This window comes from Uncinocarpus reesii, genomic scaffold (assembly GCF_000003515.1).
Source record: "Uncinocarpus reesii 1704 scaffold_5 genomic scaffold, whole genome shotgun sequence".
NCBI lineage: Eukaryota > Fungi > Ascomycota > Eurotiomycetes > Onygenales > Onygenaceae > Uncinocarpus > Uncinocarpus reesii.
The window spans coordinates 1,879,960-1,901,321 of NW_003052496.1; the positions used below are offsets into that span (position 1 = coordinate 1,879,960).

Sequence of the window (21,362 nt, forward strand, 5' to 3'; positions counted from 1 at the left end):
ATCGTGTTTCGGTTAGAAATATGGGTAACAGCAAGGTTGGAATGAGCTGCAGGTGACAAATGTCAGGGCTCCGCACTAAACTGACCAGGGCATAACTAATTCCGGGAACGCGGAAAAGGTCTGGTTCGGGGCTGGAGGAGTTGCGTTGAGCAAGGGAGGTTGGTGACTAACACAAAAGTATTGCCAGTCTCGCAATCGAGGGTCTCTTCATTCTTTCCAGCCGTGTCCAAGACACGAGGAAATACATCCGGGATTTCGGCGCACAGGCACCCGCGCTCTTGTTTTCGTCTGAGGAATTGAAGGGTTGGTTGGATGCGGGGTTGTCCGTGCTGATTCGCATTCCGGATGCCGACAACGCATCGATTCTATACCAAAACGCCAATCATGCTCTCGTAGTAATTTGTCTGTAGCCAACTTGTAGTCGAAAGTCAGTTCTCACCACCTTAAAAAGCTGATCATACATATATGGAAGTAAAAATACCATCAATAACACCGTCGCTTATGCTTGCAACCCACAATCAGCATGTTATCCTCCAAACTAACATATCAAGCCCAGCAAGTCCCAGTTCCATTTATGTTGCCAAGAGAAAAACAAGTCCGGGAAAAAGGTGAGCTTCTTTCCCTCAATCCCCCCTCCCATATGTGATCTTCAACCGTTTAACGGGCGGTTTTACTTCGCCTTCCTCATCATCTTCTCTCTCTCGAGCTGCACCGTTGGATTTCTTCTTGTTCTTGCTCGCCGCGCTTCCTTTCACACTATTTGGTGCAGAAACATCTTTGCCGTCCTTATCAGCTTTGCCACCGGGGCCTGAGTACGTTGGTGTCGGAGCGTGGGAGGGCGTCGTATGCGTGCTTGATGGAGCTGGAGAATCCTATTCAAGTATCAGCCGGGGTCAGCTCCTCGGTTCTGTACTTCTGATGGAGAAGGATTCGCCTACTCTCATAAAGCTAGCGGAGCTCCGCGAAAACACCCTGTCTGAATCCGACACCTGTGCTTTTCTCCTTGTGGTAGGTCCACCACCAGTTCCACCTCCGATGCCGCCGAACGAGGAGCCAAGTCCGCTGGTTGCGCTCAGACCGGACGTTCCCATGGAGCCCTTGATGTAATTGTCAAACCCTTTGATTATATTCCCCGCGCCGGTTTCTTCGAGATACGACTGTTCGAAGCGGTAGATCGATTCTTCCAGGCTGCTCTACCAGTGCTGCACGTGAGTGGTTTGCGCTACATTGCGAGGCCGGGAAGTCCTTACGAGATTCCTATCCAACAATCGCTTCTTTTGTAAAGTTTCACGTAACTCCTTGCGTAGCTTTTCATAATATGGCACTCCTCGGGTAGGAGCTTGGTCTGCTGGGTTGGGCCCAGTCGCAGGTGCGGTGCCGGCCGCGACGGCGGCGGTGGAGGGGGGGATATTTTCCGCCATGAATCCTTGCTCTTGGAAAGTGCAGTAGAAAGGGGGGAATGAAGTTTGTGTCTTGAATGAAGAGCAAGTTGCGGGAGTCAGGACTAGTTACCATTGGAGTTCACGGCTAAGGTGACACTGCTTGAGAGCTTTTGAGGCAGTTGACAGGGCTGTTTGCTTGGTTTGCATGCCGGTTTCACGGCATCATCGCTTCCATGCGCTGCCGGCCCGTTGCATCTCATCAATTCTCCGCCGGCGCGCCTGTATATATATATACCTCCCGGTTGGGGTCGCGATCTACTCGGTTGCAGGATTCTATTGTTTTTTCACCTCCGGTCTTTTAACGGCATCTTTGGCTTTCCTTCTGAGTGAGGTTGGGCTTGACGAGGCTGTATATATTCTGAAACAGTTCATCGCTACTCTCAGATCGAATACTTCAGGCAGCTGTCTCTTGTGGAACGACCAGCATGGATCACGGACACATGGGCCACGGGGATATGGACATGGGAAAGGACCAGTGCAGCATGAACGTGAGCATAGCCCCTCATTTACTCTTATCACCGTTACGGGGTTAGCTAATATATACATCCATAGATGCTGTTTACATGGTCAACAAAGAACCTCTGTCTGGTATTCCGTCAGTGGCGCATCACGGGTCCCGTCTCCCTACTCTTTTCCCTTGTCGCTGTTATCCTCCTGACCGCCGGATATGAAGCCGTAAGGGAGCTAACACGGAGGTACGAGGGTGCTTGTGCCAGAGGCGCAAAAGCAGGCATCCCTGGCCCGGCTACCGGTATGCAAAATGTTTTTTTCTTCAGTGCCTCATTTCTACCTCAATACAGCCCAGTCCCCTGATGTCTTGACGAAATGTTTTGATCGTTCATTGCATCGAACTATGGACAACTCTCCTCATTCACTTCCAATCGAACAAAGAAGACTATGACCCGATAGACAACCATCATCACGACGACGAATCAAGCTCACTCCTCTTTCCAGCAAGGAATGTTAACAGTCAACATGTCGACCGGAGGAGTAAGATTGCCCTTGGCGCGCTGTATGGAGTGCAAGTGTTTTACAGCTTCTTCATCATGTATGTTGTCCCTGGTTGTGGCTCTAAATGCGAAAACCGTTTAATACTGATTGATGTATAGGCTGCTATTTATGACTTACAACGGCTGGGTTATGATTTCTGTTGGCATCGGCGCTTTCGTGGGGTATTTGCTCTTTAGCTCAGGGCCAGCTTCAAAATCCGCTTCGTGTCACTAAGATTAGCTCACATGCTCATGTATATATCGAGTGGAGAGGGTTGGCTTCCAATTTTGTAAGCAGATTATGGAACACGCATGATTCGATGAGTGGGTTGATTTATTTTGATATCTACTTTTTCACAGCACTGAATATCACGGAATTTCAACATCGCTTCCCTCGTCACCAAAACCAAAGCTAAACCCTCCGGTAGCTTCATCCTCTGCATCTTCTCCATTTCCGTGGACGATTTCATCCCATTTTCTCTTCTTTTTACCCTCCATTTCTGTAAGAGCAACTTCTAGTAATTCAGGGTACGCCTCCCTCATCCGTTCGACAAACATTCCATACGGATCTTCCACATCCTTCCTGAACCCAGAAACCTGATCATTCTTGTATTTTAGAAACTCCAGCGCCGCGCCCAGATGCTTTTTCGGAACGAAATTTTGGGTGATGGCAATGCAGGGGCTCAAATTGACGACCAAATGCCACCATCCAGACGGTACATGCAGGACCTCCCCTTCACTGCAAATCGCCTCTACACACCCTTGGATCTTGCGCGCGGCGGCATGGAAGTTCAGCAGCCATTCGGCTATGCTGAGTGGCGAGGTAACTTCGCTCTGATCCGCGGAGACGTACACTCCCGGAGGCGGAGGCAGAGAAGACGAGCTGGGAAACATGATCCAGTATTTCGATCCGCTAATCACGGCATTCCACGCACTGGTCGCGTTGGGATCCTTGTGGAACGTGCTTCCGCTCCTCTCGGGGCCGATGATCAACCACTCCTTGTCAGGACGTTGGGCGCCTAGGACCCCGAACAAATCTTCGCCAAAGCACGATGGTGGCTGAAATGAAGCATTTTGGCCGTGGGTAGACAGTCCCATTTTCTCTACGAAACTTCGGTCGAAGAGGTATAGTGGGCTTTCGTCGGAGTTGTTGTTCATGTAGTCCACATAAGTGCGTAACGGCCAGTCTACGGCTTCGGCACGGAATAGGGCGTTGCTGTATTGCTTGACCAGCGTTTCGATTGACCAAGTCTTATACACTGGCCAGTTTCTGACGGGCTCTGTCAGGATGAATGGACGATATGACCATGATTCTTCGAATTCGGTAGGTGTAAGGTCGCTGAGCCGGGTGATTTGATTTCTTGAGGGGATGTTCTCAGTGTATGGGGTGAGAGAGATATGGGCGCAATAGAATGGCCGATGGAGAACATCTGAGAAGAGATGGGAGCAATCAGGTGAAGCAACCTTGGACTCTGGTAGGTTGAGATACGTTGAATACCATGTGCCCCGCCAGGTGAAGTCTGGCGGCGATGTCCTATAATCACACTCAGCTCAATTCTCTTAAGAAGACGAATAAAAGTTTTCAAACGGCCTTCTCCGGATAGCTATCTCAAGCCAAATAGCATAATTTTGCCAAAGCCATAGAATATACTGTGCCCTTATGTATGTACCAAGGAATCGGGAAAATGCCTTGATCAAATATAGAACACATAAACGATTCAGCTCCTGGTTTGACCTACTCTATAAAGATACCTTTCCACAGCTCTTCACTCCGAGTAAATGCATACAATGCCTTGCATGTAGCCCCCAATCTTCTCAATGCCTTCGCGTCTAAGGATTCAAGCAGGAGCGAAATGAGCTCATCTGGCAAGATACCAAAATATCCAATTGAAGAGCGTAGGGTCCAGGAGGCGGTTAAGCCGTTGCCGGATGGTTTGACGCCCAGGGGATGAGTGGGGATGGCTTCGGGAAGGTCAAGGGCAGAGTCTGCTCCTGAGGCCAGAGAATGCATGCCATTCATGGCTTTAAGGAAGTGAAGAGCCGGTAGGATTGTTTTGGGGTTGGGAGAGCACCGGACGATGTGTAGGGAGCCGTGCAATAAAGTTTGTGGGAATTTTTTTTGATGTGGTTTTGAAGTATCACAGTCAACCAGCATGGCAAATGGTCATACTGAGTAGCTAGGTATGCAAGTATGGCAGCAAATCTACTGAGCAATTGCTAATGGGTTCAATGGGTGGACTATTGCTATATGCTAGATTTACTAGAGTCTACTGTCTTATCTTTCAGAGTATCAAGGAGACAAATTCGTTCCAGAGCAAGAAGCTACATTGGATACTACTTGCTGTCTATCTCTAGAAAATCTGGCAGAGGATTGTATACAGTCCGGATGGCTGAAGTTGTTCTCTCAACACTTAAGGAGCGAACAAGCAAGACTGAAAAATATGAAATTTGTACTGCCACTGCCGCTAAGCAATCACGATAGCCACCAAGTCCGAGCACCGAAATTCCTGGATCTTTGCCCATGTAGAATTTTCCGCAAGTCTTCAGTATTTTTAGATCGAACTTGGCTTAGATATAGCAAGTGCCGTTAGCATCTGCCTGGTCTTTCCCCAGCAACCTTCGACAAGAGTAGAAGGGTCAGAACATCAGGGGCTCCATAGTAGCAGGTGTTGATTTGTGTAAATGCTGAGGTCCATCACTGGTGGTTACGCACCACGAACCGACGCTGGTCCAAGTCCGATGCTCGAGGGCTGCTTGCCGAATGCAGAATTTGCTCTTCTCCTCGCCACAAAGGCTAGTAGCTCTTCATCGAAGCGGAGATGCAGCAAGTGTGGCAACGCGGATAGTCCTTCGTAGAGATTCTGCTGTGCAGATATTGAATGGCAGTGACTCAGTGAGCATCCAGTGGCAATATCCAGTGAGAAAGAAAGCAAAGCAGCCAGAAAAGCAGCCAATTGAAGGGACGTTGATGCTGGTAGCATTGGTCTTTGAGCGACGAAAACAGCCCCGACTGTGCGCATAACCCCACGGTTAGGTAAGAGCCAGGCTACAGTATAGCACCGCAGGGCACTCTGGCGGCAAAAAGCTCGAAAACGGCGCTAAGACCAGAAAATTTCGGCGTGCTCGACCCTTCGTCTGTCTGCCCAAAGAAAAAAAAAACGAATTTCTTGAAAATCTTTCCCACAACAACCCAACATCTTTGACCATCAACTTCTCCCTCACAAACAGTCTCTTCACCAACTAGAGTCCAACAGTGCTCCTGATTCCAGCGAGCACAGGCCCTAGTTTGTTACTGCTCCCCTTCAGCGCTTTTTCACCCGCCACGACCAGGTCCTGCAAGGATTCTTCGGTGGCTCTTCACTATCTGAACACTACAACCCCTCATTCGCATCAGATCACAGCCTGCGGCCTGTGGTCACTCTGATTCCAACCTGCAATCATGGCTTCCAACGATAAGGGTCTTGAAGACATCCCAGATAGTAAGTGCCCTATATTCCTCAACCGCTGCTAGACCGTTCAACAGGATGGGTGGTCGTCCTGCAAGCCGAAGTCATACCTTTTCCAGCAGCCGGTCCCGCCTCCACCCAAAGCCTACGCTGGACGTGTCGCTGACTGAATGGATCATTTTAGCCCAAATCGAGTCCAACTACGATGAAATCACCGATTCGTTCGACGCTATGAACCTTCGCTCTGAATTGCTGCGAGGTATGCACTCAACACCGCAGCCCCACCTCGAGGATGCAACAACCGAGCTCAAGGCTAATTCTCCATCCAGGTGTCTATGCGTACGGTTTCGAACGCCCGTCTGCTATCCAGCAGCGGGCTATCATGCCAGTCATCAAGGGTATGTTGCGCCGAACCTGCCAGTCGCGATTCGCACAAACTAACTCGAGACGCAGGCTCTGATGTCATTGCTCAGGCTCAGTCTGGAACTGGAAAGACTGCCACTTTCTCCATCTCTGCTTTGCAGAAGGTTGACACAAACCTCAAGGCCTGCCAGGCTCTCATCCTGGCTCCCACCCGTGAGCTTGCCCAGCAGATCCAGAAGGTCGTCGTCGCCATTGGTGACTTCATGAGCATTGAGTGCCATGCTTGCATTGGTGGTACCAGTGTCCGTGACGATATGAAGGCTCTTTCAGACGGCCCTCAAGTCGTCGTCGGTACTCCTGGCCGTGTCCACGACATGATTCAGCGCCGTGTCCTCAAGACTGACCACATGAAGATGTTCGTCCTCGACGAGGCTGACGAGATGCTTTCTGTAAGTTCGCACTTGTTTTCAGTTGCCGTACATTTTCGGCTGACGACGTATGCTAGCGTGGTTTCACCGAACAAATCTACGACATTTTCCAGCTGTTGCCTCAATCCACCCAGGTCGTCTTGCTCTCTGCCACCATGCCCCAGGATGTCTTGGACGTTACCACCAAGTTCATGCGCGACCCAGTTCGCATTTTGGTCAAGAAAGCCGAACTTACCCTTGAAGGTATCAAGCAATTCTACATTGCCGTCGAGAAGGAGGAGTGGAAACTCGACACCCTCTCCGATCTTTATGAGACCGTTACCATTACTCAAGCTGTCATCTTCTGCAACACCAGGAGAAAGGTCGACTGGCTCACTGATAAGCTCATTGCCCGTGATTTCACTGTCTCCGCTATGCACGGCGATATGGAACAAGCTCAACGTGATGTTATTATGAAGGAATTCCGCTCTGGTTCTTCCCGTGTCTTGATTGCTACCGATTTGCTTGCTCGTGGTATCGATGTCCAGCAAGTCTCCCTCGTTATCAACTACGATCTCCCTGCCAACCGTGAAAACTACATCCATCGTATTGGTCGTGGTGGTCGTTTCGGCCGTAAGGGTGTTGCTATTAACTTCGTTACCGCTGATGATGTCCGCATGATGAGAGAAATTGAGCAGTTCTACAGCACCCAAATTGAAGAGATGCCCATGAACGTTGCCGGTATGTGCACCTGCCTCATTATCATTCTGGGACCACAAACTGACGATCCTTGCTGCAGATCTTATTTAGTTTATTTAGTTTCTCACTTGGTCGTGACATACGGTTTAGCGGTAACACCGCCGAGCTGTTCAGGCTCTCTTCAGGCTCCTGACGTAAGAGTCATTTACGACTTAGGGTTTAATAATGGATGATATTGGCAGTTTGTTTCCTGTTTTAAAAGTTGATATGCGGGTTTTTTACGGCATGTATTTCTTTCTGGGTGCTGTAGCGTGGAAGCAAATGAAGTATACGCTGTATATTTCTGTCGCTTCGATGCTCAATATCCTCAGGCTTTTCCCATCTTTGTATGCACTGTCAGAGGGGCGTCGTGTCAATTTTATTCCCTATGATCATGTCTCAAATTTGCATATTCCACTTGTTGATTCCGTAACTCTTTTACCTTGTTACTCGCTTTCCCACTTGGTTAAGCATGCATTTTGCATACATCCTTGATCATCGTGGGAGAGGTGCCAAGGGCTATGGGGTACAAAATTGCCAACAGTTTCCTTACTCTTGTTATCTCCTTTTACGTTTTAATGATAAGTACGGCACGGGAAATGAGACGAGTTCCTCCAGCCCGCTTACATATGGGAATGAGACGAATTTGACGACTTAGAACTGATTCTTTATGGTGGCGGCGAGGGCCTTGTTTTATCCCGGTGTGCTTGCAGTCTGATAGATAGTTCAATGCAAAGCTGTTCCAGTTTATTGCTCTGAATGACGGTTTAGTTGTCAACGACCTCGAAGCGTTGGGGTACAATGAGGAGTGGGGAGGTTCCCCAAATGGTAATGGGCGTACTTGCGGTTCTGTCCCCTCCGCTCCTCTCTCACGCCCCCTTCTACTCAGCACTTCTATCCAGCTAACCAGGTTATACCTCAGCAAGCCACCTGGTGTCTGTTTTGTCGAAAATGGCCACTCCTACCCCTGACTCCACTGCGATATCCCCGATTTCCCTCCTTTGGGCCCACCAGCTCCGTCGCGAACACAAAGCGCTCGTGGGCCAGATAACCGCGCTCGAAACGGCAACAGATAAGGCGAAAACGGCGCTACGTGAGACGAATGAGAAGCTTGCGGCGGCAAATGCGAGTGCAGTGGGATTGGAAAGGGTTGTTGGTGATGTGAGAAGTGAGGTAGCTGCTCTCAAAGGTGAGATTACAGCGGTCAGGGATACGGTAGACGAATTCGTTAAAAAGGAGAAGAAAGTGAATGAGGAGAGGAGACGGTGGGAGAGTGAGATGGAGACTGAGAGGCTGGCGATGCGGGAGAGTAGGAGTTTGGTAGACAAGCTTGTGGAAGAGGTGAGGGTCTTGCGGGAAGAAGTGGAAGAGCTGAGGAGGCAAGCTGGTGAGTCTGATATGGATCTCTCCGATCGTCTGGAGTTTGCAATACTTGCAGGAAGTTCAGGTTTAGCTAAGAGAAGCGGCAGCGAAACCAAAACGGAGCCCCGAGACCCCGTCCCGGTCAAGATACTCAACAGCATCAGTCCCGCCCGCTGCTCAACCATCTCCCCGACAGGCGAAGCGTGCTCGGCGCACTGCTCGAGTTTCGTCAAGTATACAAGGAACGCCGTCTAGTTTCCATTTCCGCCGCGTTGGGCGCCCTCCGTCTCTGGAGCTTATCCCCGAGTCCTTGTCTGTGCGTCACTCGGAGTCATCAGTAGCTGCAGTGGATGTTGACTTGACGCAACTTTCAACCATGAGCCCACCCGCTTCGGAATATGAACCATGTCCCGTTGCCGCGGAACAGGAGTATCTTCCGGAGGCGGATAGAGAACTGGATGATGCCATTCTGGCGCTCAAGCAAAGTGATCTCTCTCTTTCGGAGTATCTTGAATCTGGAGAATTAATCCTGGCGAGGTTTGCACGCAAACGCGACGAGTTTAGAGTCGTTCAGGCGCTCTGGGAGGGACTCAGTGATGCTGGCGAACGGAAGATTATAGAGGAGAAGCTGGATAAGGACGGCTGGAGTTGGAGTGTGGTCCAAGCCGCAGTGAGAGGTTTAATTAAGCGAAAAGAGGAGGAAACGGAGAAGAAAAGGGATCAAGGGCGGGCACGGGCGCTGGATGATATTTCGAAACAGGGCGCGAATGAGACTCGTAAGAAACATAAGAGAAGGAGGATCATCCCTATCGTGTGGCCAACGAAGGAAGAAGAAGATGAGTGGAGGACTCAAATGGAGAAATGGCGGCTACAGGCATAATAAAACGGGAATGGGTACATAAAAGAGCCACGGGTTGTATTAGCCGTTTATGTCATGCGATAGTTCAAGATCTATGGCCTCCCTTTCGGAGATACCTATATATACGGGGTAGCAGATGTATGTACAAGATGTCACCAAATCTCACCTTCTAAAAATCCCCAAATTCAAAACATCCCATTGAATCTTTCACCTCGGCCTCTACTCTCCCATTCTGGAGCTCTTTTCCATCTTGCGTAACCCACGCCCTCATAATTTGTCCGGTCTTTACCTCGCCCACGCCCTTCGGCGTTCCCGTGAGCACCAGGTCACCAGCCTCGATGGTCATCACCTGCGAAATTTCCGCTAGAATCCGAGGAATACGATACAGCATCAAGCCGGAGTTGTCGGACTGGCGCATCTCGTTGTCCACGGAGAGATGTAGATCGACATTGTGGGGGTCTTTGATCAGATGTTTGGGAATAAGGTTGCTGATAGGGCAGAATGTGTCAAAGCCCTTGGCTATGGTCCAGGGAAGGCCGGCCTTTTTGGCGGAATCTTGGACATTGCGAGCGGTCATGTCGATTGCGACGACGTAGCCTGAGAGGTGGGAGGGAGAGTAGAATATTAGCCTGTGTTGATGTGGGAAGGCCCGTCAAAGACATCGGGAATGTGTGATTGGGACATGCGATTCTCCCTGTTGAAGCAGTGGGGTGTGCAACTGCGTACCCTGGATAGCAGCCATTGCCGCCTGTTCATCGTTGGGATCTGAATTCCTGAGCTCACGGCCCATGACAAGGCCAAGCTCGACTTCATAGTGAAGATTTACCCCTTTTGGTCTAAGGACGTGGCAATTTTCCGGCGGAGCGATGGAGCTGGGAGGTTTCAGGAAGAAGAATGGTCTCTTCGGGCGGGTGTTGTTGAGTTCCGTAATGTGATCTCTGCATCGAAAGCGAAGGTTAGCAACTCGATCTCGGTGAAGTGACCCGTGGGCGGAAAGCTTGACGGCCCGCTTGAGACGCACGCATAGTTCCGGCCAATGCAGATGACCTTTCGACACTGTCGCTGTATAGATGCCATTGTGCTTTGAGATATGCCCTGAAGAAACAAATCCACGGGCTTCGATGGTAAGCGTTTCCAATGCACTCGGGGCGTCGCTTCTCGGCAATGTGTCTCGGGTTCCATGTCACGCTAGGATGATCCGCATCGCGGCTACGGCGGCTAACGACGACAACATACGAACGAAATGGATTGAGTGGACAGAGGGAAGCAACCAATGTCTATATCTAGTGCAGTGTAGAAGCGGTCGCTTTACTTGGTTATCTTTGCGGTTGCAGAGTTGAATTGAGTTTCACGGAGTAACTCTGCTTCAACCTGCCATCCTTCTCCCTTCACACAGCAATTGAACAAGGCGATACCGGGAGAATGAAAGTTGCAGAAGTTCTCTCCGATCTTACCTCCCTTCGAGCTTGTGTACGTCTTCAACTATTGGGTGCACCCCTTATCTAAGGAACGCCTACTAACCTGTTTTGTAGGAACATGCAGATGCGCTTGCTCTCGTAAATGCCCACAGGACAATATCCGAATCAAATGATACCCGAGATGCTAGCCCAACCAACAATCGGCAAAACCCCGACCTTCAGCGTGCAAAAGACTTGATTGAGCTACAGAAAGAGGTGAAGCTGAGACATCAGAGGTACCAGAATGGGGGGTTGGTGGACAAGGACCTTCGGCAGGCGAGAGAGGATGTCAACCGGGTATTGAAGGAGCTGGAAGAAGCATAGCAAATGAAGCTATGCGAATGGCCATGATCATTCTTCGAGGGAGCAGCTTGGCGGTTGGGAATCTTTCAGTGATCATGTCCGGGGACGTCGTGGCATCAACGCGACAATGTTTAAGGCTACTGCAGGCGATTTGCGTTTAGTTCATGAAGTTGAATACATTCTCCCGTTGATATAGCGTCCGTCTCATTCGTAAATCTGTCATATGCACACAATTGCGTTCCTCGTAGCCCGTTGGCATCGAATACTGGTGCTTGATTTGTCAGCAAAGAGCTCCTCTTCCGGTCGACGACTTGTGTTCCCCAGCTCAACCGCGACAAACGAGACGGCTTTGAACGAGACAGCGTCTGGGTGGTCCATCATGGCAGCTAACGTGGATGCGAAGCTGCTCAAGCAGACCAAGTTTCCTCCGGAGTTCAATACGAAAGTGGACATGAACAAAGTCAACATTGAGGTCATGAAAAAGTGAGCTTTTCTTCTGCCTGGCAGACTTCTAGGTTGCCCCTAAGAGTTAATGTATGGGTAGATGGATTGCAGGAAAGATTTCGGATATTCTAGGCAACGAAGATGATGTTGTCATTGAATTGTGTTTTAATCTGCTTGAGGGCTCGCGATTCGTAAGACTCACCCTGCCCGGTTGTCTCTTGATCGCAGCGACTGACCGAGAACTGACGCGTTTATAGCCGAATATAAAGCATTTACAGATACAACTTACCGGATTTCTGGACAAGGACACGCCGAAATTTTGTAAGGACTTGTGGAGCCTATGCATCAGCGCGCAAAGCAACCCGCAGGGCGTGCCGAAAGAATTGCTTGAAGCCAAGAAATTAGAATTAATGCAGGAAAAGGTCGCCATCATATCGGCTGGGCTGTTTGAAGAATACCTATACTGACGGTCGTGTAGCTTGATGCCGAAAAAGCAGCTGAGGAGGCTCGTCGCCAGAAAGAGGCAGAATTGGCCCGTGAACGAGAAATGGAGGCGATCAGACGACGCGAGAGGGAAGAACGCGCTCCTCTAGGAAGAAATCGAAGACGGGCTGGATCTAGGGATTATGGTCGTCGAACCTTCAGAGATTCTCGCTCGCCTCCTCCAAGACGAAGAAGCCCCGATCGATTCCGTGATAGACGCAGGCCGAGAGCCGATACTTATGCACCTGGAAGAAGAGGTTCGCACTGGGAGGATGAGAGAGGACGTCGTATGTCGCGTTCTATCTCGCGTTCTCCGTCGCTTTCGTCTTCACGTTCGCCTTCGCGATCTGTCTCCCCCCCACGCCGCAGATACCGAGACAGGCGCCCGCCTGAAAGGCGTCAACGTCGCATAAGCAGGTCCCGCTCCCCTATTCGGCGAGATTCCAAGCGCATAAGAAGGGGGAGCCCCGTTTATAGTGACCGTCGATCCAGATCTCGTTCCCGTTCCCGTTCCCGTTCTGAAACATCTCGCTCACGTTCTCCTAGAAGAAATCGGAGAAGATCTTTGAGCTCTTCTTCACGAAGCATTTCCCGTTCGCCTTCTCCACGTAATCGCCGACATCAACGGTCACAAAGATACCAACCCCGCTCGGTATCCCGCTCCGTTTCCCGCTCACGGTCGCGATCTCGATCGCGGTCAAGCAGACTAGGACGCCGTAGCGGAGGTCGGTGGAGAAGATCACCATCTAACGATTTGAGACATGACAAAAGGGAATCACGAGCTGATGTTACAAAGGATCTCAAGCCTCGCGAGGATCGCCGTCTTAGTCGGAGCGGAGAGCGTCGGGAGCGTCCACGGCGTGCTCGTAGCCGATCCGAATCTCGCAGCCGAAGCCCCTTGGTCGACCGTCGACGATTCCGTAGCCGAAGCCGCAGTCGAAGTCGCAGCCCCAACCGTAGCCGTAGCCGCAGCCGCAGCCGTGATCGAGATCGTGCTCGTGATCATGACCGGGCGAAGCGCAAGAGACACCAATCTATTGAAAGATATGCGCCCGCCGCCAGAAGGCAGCGCAAGAGCTCACCAGTCTCCTCACCTCCAAGACATCAAGAAAATAAGGCTGATTCAGTAAAAGAACAAAAAGGGCTCTCGTCTTCTCCTCCCCAGGGGGAAACCAACGATAATCTTGCTGCACAGAAATCCATTGCCCATGATGAGGTAAATAAATGAAATACTACAACTAGTTGATGTTTGTCCCGAATACCCCTTTCATTGGCTGTCTGACCGATGTTTAAATATCGAGCTAACATATCTTGGGCTATCAGAACCAAAGTCGAATTGTACAAAGTCGTCTTGCTACTACCGAATTCCGGGAAAAACTTCTTAAAGAAAAAGTCAAAGCACTACGTCGCTCGAATGCGGCAGAGAAGTCTCCTTAATCATAACTAGCCCTCGAAGCGGTTTACTAACTGGCAATCCCAGTCAATGCCGTCCACCAGATTTTTTAACAATTGACACAACCAGTCAGTATGAGCCCCTTGACATATCTTGTGATCATCCTCTTTACATCATGCCGGGTGTTTTGTGAGAGTTCGGGTTGGTTTTGTTTTGCCATCAGTCTTCTTAAGTTGTTTTAAAGGTTGTCGAAAACACCTATTGATTCCTTATCGTCAATCGACATAGAAGTAAAATTCGAAGATTTCATCCGGGAATCGATGATGAAATTGTTTTCACGCTTTTAAACGAATTTTGTGTGGAGTACCCCGTAAAACACTCGCAACTCACCATACAAAATGAATGTCCTCTGTTGAAGGCAAGACATATTCATCTGGCCAACTCGATGAAGGACATTCTGATCTCTCCTTGGGCCATACTTGCATAATGAAGGCTCAAGCTGCGACAAAGCTGCCTTCCCCCCATGAGACCAAACAGTTTGCTCACAATACACCACAGTTCGTATGTGTTTGAAAGTGAGCTCTGGCCATCAAGACAAGCCGGCCCCATGAGACACCACCAACAGGAGTAGGGGTATGTATTCAAGACAGAATTGTATGCTTAACGCAGTGATTTTAAACTGTGTGATTCACCAGAGGTTTGCAATGTATGAACTGTATTATGCCGGTAGGATTAACTTGTGATGTGCATGTGTTCAGTGTTAAAAGCCATACAGGATTGAGAGCATTAAGCACACTGTCCTGGGATATCTTGACCGGGTGGCCGCAGCTGGATGCAGCCAAGAGGGTCAGGGAGCAGACACAATACCCCTCCCTCATCAACACGCGAGGCACGAATCATAGTTTAAAAAGAAAATGTTTTGTCTGGAGTAACATAAACATAAAAGGCTGCTCCATCATCAACTCGTATGGTTTTGATATTGGTTGTATCCATTCCCAAAACTCATCGAAAACCAGGGTAGTATTTCTTGATTCTTCCCCGCCAACCGTGTGTACCACAGCCCACCAGCGAAAAACCGGTCTCTAAGAAGAGTTTGAGTATCATTCAAAATCATTCAAGGTGGGGAGCTGTAACATAAACCAGGAGATTAAGTCATTCGACTCTGCTAAACAGGAAAATCGTAAATAGGGGTATCCATATGTCGAGCCAACCATCCAACCAGACTAAAGTCAAAGAGAAAACGGTGGAAGGGGGTTTTACAGAATCCATCGACGGCGCGATGATTGGGGAGGCGACCGTTGGCATAAAGGCGAATTTGGCATCCCTCCGGCAGGTTACCTCGTCAGGCAAGGCCGCGCAAGATCATCGAAATGAAATCAAAGAGAAGCGGGCGAAACAAGCACTGGAGGAAGCATTTGAAAATGCGCTTGGTGCGAAGCGTCAACAAAGCCCTATGGAAGGGTAGGATGGTATTGTTAAGCACGGCTAACGCCCGTGGGTGTCCTCGAACGCTTCTTGGAGTTGGGCATCATAATTTTCCCTATCTTTAACCTTGCGGACCATGATATTCACAAAATCCTGCGACCAATACCACGGCATGATCTGCCAGAATGCTTCATGATCGGAAGGTTTTTTGACAAATCTCGGTTTCAATTTATGGTCAAAAAGCCGGAAAATGCCTGTTGGACTGAACATACCAAGCTGGTACCAGAATGTTCCCATTTCCCAGGATTCATCCATGATTGATGATAGTTTTAATGGCTTGGGGATATTGATCAAATTGCGTCCTTGCTCTTCAGCTGTGAAAGCGACCATGAATTCCTTTCGTGCATTGTCGAAGTCCTCGTTCTCAATTTTGTCCACATATTGGTTTACAAACCAATGAGGGGGCTGGAGCATTTCAACTGGCAAAGAGCAGCCCCATTCGAGATCAACAAGAGAAGTTATATTCCAGTCCTCGTCCACAAAGATATTGCTTTGATGGATATCAGTGAGCGTGAAAACAAACGGTCCCCTGCGTAGGTCGCGACGGAAAAATAGTGGAAAGATTGCTTGCATGGCCGTCAAAGCACCAGCTTGAGAAGCGTAATCCATTATGTCATTTATAGCATTTGGCTGGTGTTCAAGCCGGCTGTTATGACAAGAAAGCACATCCACCACAAACGATTCAACACATGAATACGTTCGGTCCCGTGGGATATCTATCGGAATATTTTCGTTTTCTAGCTCCTGAATTCCCAGGAAGAGGGGGCGATTGGATAAATGCACGAAACCATCGTCGTCAATGGCGAAGGAGCCTATTGCCGGCAAGGGAATTTTAGCAAGGCTAATAAAAAGTCGACTAAGACTTCGGTACAGGTTGCTTCGCAAAGTAGAGTTATTTTTTTTTTCAGCCCAGGATTCTGAAAGCATCTTGCCTGCCGATTCTTCAATATACTCAACCAACATGTACCCAATGTTCGTGTTACCAGCTAGCTGGCTATATCCCTGATGAGGGACATATTCTGAGGGAACTGGGCGGCCGAGCAATGACAGGAAGCAACAGCGGACAAAGTGTACACAGCGGGACAGTGGTGATAGATTATCGATTCGTGTAAACTAGGCTTAGGTCAATTGGCGACGAAGCGCACGGGAAGATCGGGAGCGTACCATTCGGCCCGTGGACAAGCCAAAACCATAAAGTTTCGGAATCGGGATCTCAGGACACTGTCCCTGAAGCCAAACGTAGGTTCCTGCCTCAGTCCGGATTTTCTCGTCTCCATTTCCAGGTCGAAAGGCCTCACCATCACGATAGGGAAGAGGCAATCGAAGTATCACGCGATCCCCGGCCTGCTTTTTTCCTTTCCAGCCTGCAACAGTTACGGGAACACAGAGATTGTAGGTTCCACCAAGCCAATCGTCCACATTGGATACAGAGCATGCATCATCGGAGGAGAGGTTCAGATGGTGGCTCACAACGGCTTTTATCCAGCTGCTCCTCGATTGAACCAGGTTGATAAAGTCAGCTTGCTGACTGGGATACTTGAGCTGGTGAAGGATATTCACTTCCTCCTTCTTTGCGGTTGAATACGTGATTTCCCGGCGAAGAAGCTGTCTGGTTTTGGACATCGTAAACACTCCAACGGGCCAACTGATTCAAGCCGAATGATCATCGAAATCCCCCTAGTCGCGGTGGCATCGTCTACGGTACCTCGACCATTGATTTCTCCAGCGCGTAAACAGAGCCAGCAGTTAGCTCACTGCATTGTCCTGAGACTTTTGAGGGCTGATGAAGTAAACATGTTGCCAATTAGCAGTTCGTCGTGTCAAGCTTGCTCTCGGTGTGTACGATGTAGTTAGTTGCTATGGAGACCAGAAACGAGAGGTGAATGGGCGAGCGAGGCTATTCCGGATCGGGGGCCGCTAAACCTTGTTGGGCAACGCCATAACACGGCATCGCTTGGACCACCAGACAAGAGAGCCTGAGGACTCGCCCTGGCACGCAACGACGACACAGCTCGACAATCGACACTGCGCACTTTGGCGGGTCTAGATACGCGCGACGACCAGTTCAGATGACCCTTGATACTTCGCCCACGCCATTGCCCGCAGGCCAGCGAAGGACGGCTTACAATCCGCAATTGACTTCGATACACGACCTCCATCGCAGAACCGTATCAAGGCATATGGTCTCCCACGGATCACCAAATGGCGTGCCTGTAGAATCTGGGACGAGGTCTGAGGACATGGCGCGCCCTAGAGCATTCTCAGCGGGTGATAGCTCGGATGATGACGACTTCCCCGAACCGATTAAATTCAGTGCTGCCGCGAAAGCGTTGCTAGAGGAGGGTGTGTCGGGGTTAGATACGTCGCCGAGACGGAGCCCACGGGGTGTGATAGAAGGCGAAGGATATCAAACGGATCAAGTGCGACGACAGCAGGGGAAACATGTCAGAATTGCATCGCCAGGACAGCGGATGAGCGCGAGTCCGTCGTTAAGGATAGTTCGTCTTGCTTCTGAGTCTCGACGCTCGCCCAGCTCATTAGGAAAGGAATCTTCGTTTATGTCGAATAGAGGAGAGGGTGGATATGACGGGTCAATGGGAACTGGGAATGATTTCGTCACCCCAGCACCAAGGACAAGGAGTGTGAGGATCGCGACCGGCTCAAGGAGTACGACCCGTTCAACGTCTGCATCGATTCTATCAGCCAATGGGGGCTCCTCCAGTGATGCTAGCCGGATTGATGAGAGGTCGTTATTAGAGGAAGGAGTGAAAACAGGCCTTGATGAACGAAGCTGTGTGCGAAGCGGAATGGGTACCGTGCCCCGGGTAAGGGGGGAAGTTGACACTGGAGTACACGGCTCTCTACGAGTGAAGCGAGTGGGTAAACTGCCAGGGTCTTTTCTTAACGGACCGGCCAGGAGAGGCGTGCCACGGCGGCAGAGCGAGGAAGAGACGCATCCAGAATACCAAGAAGAATCGTATCTCAATCCTGAACCTCACGCCAGATACGGAGAAGGGCAGGTGCCAATTTCGCGCCTGGGAGATTCGATGCTACGTGGCGATGCGCCTTTTGAAAGACGGCGGGAATCGCCACGGCTCTCAGATCATAACATGGTTGGCTCGGCGTCAGCGATGACCCCTCGATCCATACCAATCAGAGAACGATCGCATCAAAAGGAAAACGGCAGCAGTGCCTTGAAGAACGGCTCTCCCCTACCCCTAAACCATCTCAAGTCCTCGTCTGGGTCTCGCCATAGTGGCTCACCTAAATCATTTACTGATAGCCAACCAGAGTATCGCGCTCCCCGGCCCGTCGAGTTACCAGCCAAAAATGACCAGGAAAATGGCGCGCCGTCTACGTTCAAAACCTCAAGACCTCATGGTTTCGGATCATTAAACGACAAAGTGTCGGTTTTGTATGAGGGGAACAAGAGTAGCAACAGCAAGCCCCCACCGGAGACAGTATCCCCACGAAAGCCGCTAGGAAAGATGAGCAATAATACTCCTCGCCGGCCTGCGCCGCTCCCACCACCTAAAATGAGTGTGTTGGAAACAGCTACTGCTGTTGCAGGCGCCGCCACATCCAAAAAAAAGCGAGCACAAGTATCCGTCAATCGCAAAACCTATACACGAATGGATTGTATTGGACGTGGCGGAAGTTCCAGAGTTTATCGCGTGATGGCGGAGAATTGTAAGATATTTGCGCTTAAACGGGTGAACCTTGAGGACGTTGATCCCTCAGCTTTGATTGGATATAAAGGGGAGATCGATCTTTTGAAAAAGCTACGCAATGTCGAGCGTGTTGTTCAGCTCTATGACTGGGAGATTAACGAAGAAAAGCGCGCCTTGAGCGTTCTGATGGAGATGGGAGAGTCGGATCTTCACGAAATCCTCAAGTTTAAACTAAATGCCGAAGACGCTGCTTTTGATCCGGTCCTCACCCGATTCTACTGGAAGGAGATGCTCGAATGCGTCCAAGCTGTGCATGATTTTGACATCGTTCACTCTGATCTCAAGCCTGCCAATTTCCTTCTCGTCCGAGGCAAACTGAAACTTATTGATTTTGGGATCGCGAATACAATTCAGGACCATACGGTCAATGTACATCGCGAACAGCAAACAGGAACCCCGAATTACATGGCCCCCGAAGCACTCATTGATTGCAACGCAATGTCGGGTCTACCCGCCACTGCTGGCAAGATGATGAAGTTGGGGAAGCCGAGCGACGTGTGGAGCCTTGGATGTATACTGTATTTGATGGTCTATGGGAAACCTCCTTTTGCACATATCACGAAACTCCTCGAACGGATCATGTCGATTCCCAATCCGAAAGTGCCCATCAATTATCCTCCTGTTGGAGTGGGAAATATTCCCGTCCCACCATCAATATTGCGAACTTTGAAGGGTTGTTTACAGCGCGACCAAACGTTACGGCCTACAATAAAGCAGTTGCTCGGCCGCAATGATCCATTTTTATACCCGGAGGCGCATCTCCAAGGCACAGTGCCCATATCACAGGAGATGCTAGGTAGGATATTAAGCAATGTGGTTAATCATTGTCGTGCTCGGGGAACCCCAACGGATGAAGAACTAGCAGGTTGGCCGTCGGGATTCTTTGCGAAGATCCAAGCTGCCATGCAAGCCGACGGGTGATCGTAAAGAACTTTTTCAGCCTGTTGGGGTTGCTCTTTTTTTGGCTATTGTGCCGTTTTGGAGTCTGGAAAGATGGCCTGTCGTTGGTCAAAGGCGTTGTTGGAATGATACCGATGTCTACATTTTTCTTTTGGTCTGTTTAGCGTGATGATGGTGGCTCTTTTCTTGGAGTCTGTGAGCTGTTTGTTTTCTTTCCTATGTCGGCACAATTTTTGACTACACCGACTGAAGCATTTATATTTTGTTTAGCGACGGACCCATTTCCTGGCGCTATTGGATTAATCTGTTTTCTGGCTATACCTATCTTTTACCCGGCTCTTTAAACGGAGTTGAGGGTGAAGATCCCTCGCAGCTTCTGCAGCATCCTTTTCCTTATTTTCCGCCTGCGATTCCGCGCGCCGATCTTTTTGTTTCCTTAATTATGGGAAGAAATAGAGAAAACCTTTGATTATAACGCCGGTTATTTTTGCAGCGAGTACATTTCTATTTATACATTGGTGGATTGGACATTCAACTCCCAGGCCGGTACGTATCAAGCTCAAACCGAGCAACGCAAGGTGAAATCAAGATTCACATCGTACGATATCCTCTCTCACTTCTCAATCTGTGCGCCCTCTGCCACCAAGTCCTCCACCGTTTTGACTTTTACATCCATAACCTTCATAATCGTATACTTGTGCTTGCTCCTTATCCGCTGCACATGTCTCTGCCGCCTCTTCGTCTTCTCCTTGATCCGCATCGGCTCCGCCTCCACGCCCATCACCCGCACCCGACACTCGAACATGCGCTCGTCAATATACGGCGCGCCTTTTAGCGTGAAGTCGCGGGACCCGATGACCGAAGCGCGATTTAGGCGGATGATATCGCCCGACTGGACGTCGGGCATGAGGAATGGAAGGCGTAGGGTGTCGCCGGCTGTGAGGAGGTAGGGGCGCGCGTGGATGTGTGCGGTGATGTAGTGTGGTGCTTGGGCGGTGAGCTGCGGCAGGAGAGAGAGGATGGAGTTGTTGAGGGTGAGAGGCGAGTCAAAGGTTGGTGGAATGGCGGGTTTGGGCGTCGGAAGGGTGGTTTCTGGGACGGGAGGGAAGTCATTGAGAGGAGCTGACGATGTCGTCCTTGTCGTCGTTGTTGATGATGAAGCTGGCGAAGGGGCCTGGGGGGTCGATTGGCGGGGAGGGATCTCAGGGTGGGATTCGCGGAATTGAATTGTTGAGGAGTCGTGGTGGAGGTATACTCTTCGTGCTGCGAAGGTCGAGCTGGGAAGAGCTGTGGAGAGGGCTCGCAGCTCGAGCGCAGCCCGCACAGGCAATCTCGACAGCATTGTTGCTCGAATAGCTAGCTATCTGTGTCCGATCAAAGTTGGCGGTCTCTCCAGGCCACTAAATTGTCACCATCCGAGCGTTGCGTGCTGAAAGACAATGCCGTGTGCTCGTCACCAGGTGAAAATCCGATTGAAGTTCGACGTTGAAAAGTTGCTGCGCTTGGTGGCCGCAGCGGTCACCGTAACTAGTCACGTGCACTACTGTTTTCACGTGACTT

The 21,362-nt window shown here is 50.1% G+C and overlaps 10 protein-coding genes across 10 annotated transcripts; 5 read left to right on the plus strand and 5 right to left on the minus strand.

Annotated features, from left to right (window-relative positions):
* Nucleotides 1-623: 623 nt before the first annotated feature.
* UREG_07688 (uncharacterized protein) lies at nucleotides 624-1,091 on the minus strand (the record flags this gene model as incomplete). The annotated part of the gene is made up of 2 exons (XM_002582869.1): nucleotides 624-872; nucleotides 939-1,091. The coding sequence occupies 2 exons, from the start codon at nucleotides 1,089-1,091 to the stop codon at nucleotides 624-626; spliced, it is 402 nt and encodes a 133-aa protein (XP_002582915.1).
* Nucleotides 1,092-1,867: 776 nt separating this feature from the next.
* UREG_07689 (uncharacterized protein) lies at nucleotides 1,868-2,255 on the plus strand (the record flags this gene model as incomplete). Its single annotated transcript, XM_002582870.1, has 2 exons — nucleotides 1,868-1,930; nucleotides 1,995-2,255. The coding sequence occupies 2 exons, from the start codon at nucleotides 1,868-1,870 to the stop codon at nucleotides 2,253-2,255; spliced, it is 324 nt and encodes a 107-aa protein (XP_002582916.1).
* Nucleotides 2,256-2,800: 545 nt separating this feature from the next.
* UREG_07690 (uncharacterized protein) lies at nucleotides 2,801-4,451 on the minus strand (the record flags this gene model as incomplete). The annotated part of the gene is made up of 2 exons (XM_002582871.1): nucleotides 2,801-3,965; nucleotides 4,171-4,451. 2 exons carry the CDS (start codon nucleotides 4,449-4,451, stop codon nucleotides 2,801-2,803), a joined length of 1,446 nt encoding a protein of 481 aa, XP_002582917.1.
* Nucleotides 4,452-5,870: 1,419 nt separating this feature from the next.
* UREG_07691 (eukaryotic initiation factor 4A-6) lies at nucleotides 5,871-7,457 on the plus strand (the record flags this gene model as incomplete). The annotated part of the gene is made up of 6 exons (XM_002582872.1): nucleotides 5,871-5,910; nucleotides 6,062-6,136; nucleotides 6,207-6,275; nucleotides 6,331-6,689; nucleotides 6,746-7,388; nucleotides 7,447-7,457. The coding sequence occupies 6 exons, from the start codon at nucleotides 5,871-5,873 to the stop codon at nucleotides 7,455-7,457; spliced, it is 1,197 nt and encodes a 398-aa protein (XP_002582918.1).
* Nucleotides 7,458-8,336: 879 nt separating this feature from the next.
* UREG_07692 (uncharacterized protein) lies at nucleotides 8,337-9,627 on the plus strand (the record flags this gene model as incomplete). Its single annotated transcript, XM_002582873.1, has 2 exons — nucleotides 8,337-8,772; nucleotides 8,855-9,627. The coding sequence occupies 2 exons, from the start codon at nucleotides 8,337-8,339 to the stop codon at nucleotides 9,625-9,627; spliced, it is 1,209 nt and encodes a 402-aa protein (XP_002582919.1).
* Nucleotides 9,628-9,775: 148 nt separating this feature from the next.
* On the minus strand, nucleotides 9,776-10,683 carry UREG_07693 (fumarylacetoacetate hydrolase; the record flags this gene model as incomplete). The annotated part of the gene is made up of 3 exons (XM_002582874.1): nucleotides 9,776-10,203; nucleotides 10,333-10,544; nucleotides 10,628-10,683. 3 exons carry the CDS (start codon nucleotides 10,681-10,683, stop codon nucleotides 9,776-9,778), a joined length of 696 nt encoding a protein of 231 aa, XP_002582920.1.
* A 1,062-nt stretch (nucleotides 10,684-11,745) lies between these two features.
* UREG_07694 (uncharacterized protein) lies at nucleotides 11,746-12,277 on the plus strand (the record flags this gene model as incomplete). Its single annotated transcript, XM_002582875.1, has 3 exons — nucleotides 11,746-11,849; nucleotides 11,911-12,001; nucleotides 12,068-12,277. 3 exons carry the CDS (start codon nucleotides 11,746-11,748, stop codon nucleotides 12,275-12,277), a joined length of 405 nt encoding a protein of 134 aa, XP_002582921.1.
* A 2,894-nt stretch (nucleotides 12,278-15,171) lies between these two features.
* On the minus strand, nucleotides 15,172-16,794 carry UREG_07695 (uncharacterized protein; the record flags this gene model as incomplete). Its single annotated transcript, XM_002582876.1, has 2 exons — nucleotides 15,172-16,284; nucleotides 16,336-16,794. 2 exons carry the CDS (start codon nucleotides 16,792-16,794, stop codon nucleotides 15,172-15,174), a joined length of 1,572 nt encoding a protein of 523 aa, XP_002582922.1.
* Nucleotides 16,795-17,240: 446 nt separating this feature from the next.
* On the plus strand, nucleotides 17,241-19,823 carry UREG_07696 (uncharacterized protein; the record flags this gene model as incomplete). Its single annotated transcript, XM_002582877.1, has 1 exon — nucleotides 17,241-19,823. One exon carries the CDS (start codon nucleotides 17,241-17,243, stop codon nucleotides 19,821-19,823), a length of 2,583 nt encoding a protein of 860 aa, XP_002582923.1.
* A 592-nt stretch (nucleotides 19,824-20,415) lies between these two features.
* On the minus strand, nucleotides 20,416-21,144 carry UREG_07697 (uncharacterized protein; the record flags this gene model as incomplete). The annotated part of the gene is made up of 1 exon (XM_002582878.1): nucleotides 20,416-21,144. The coding sequence occupies one exon, from the start codon at nucleotides 21,142-21,144 to the stop codon at nucleotides 20,416-20,418; it is 729 nt and encodes a 242-aa protein (XP_002582924.1).
* Between the last annotated feature and the right edge of the window lie 218 nt (nucleotides 21,145-21,362).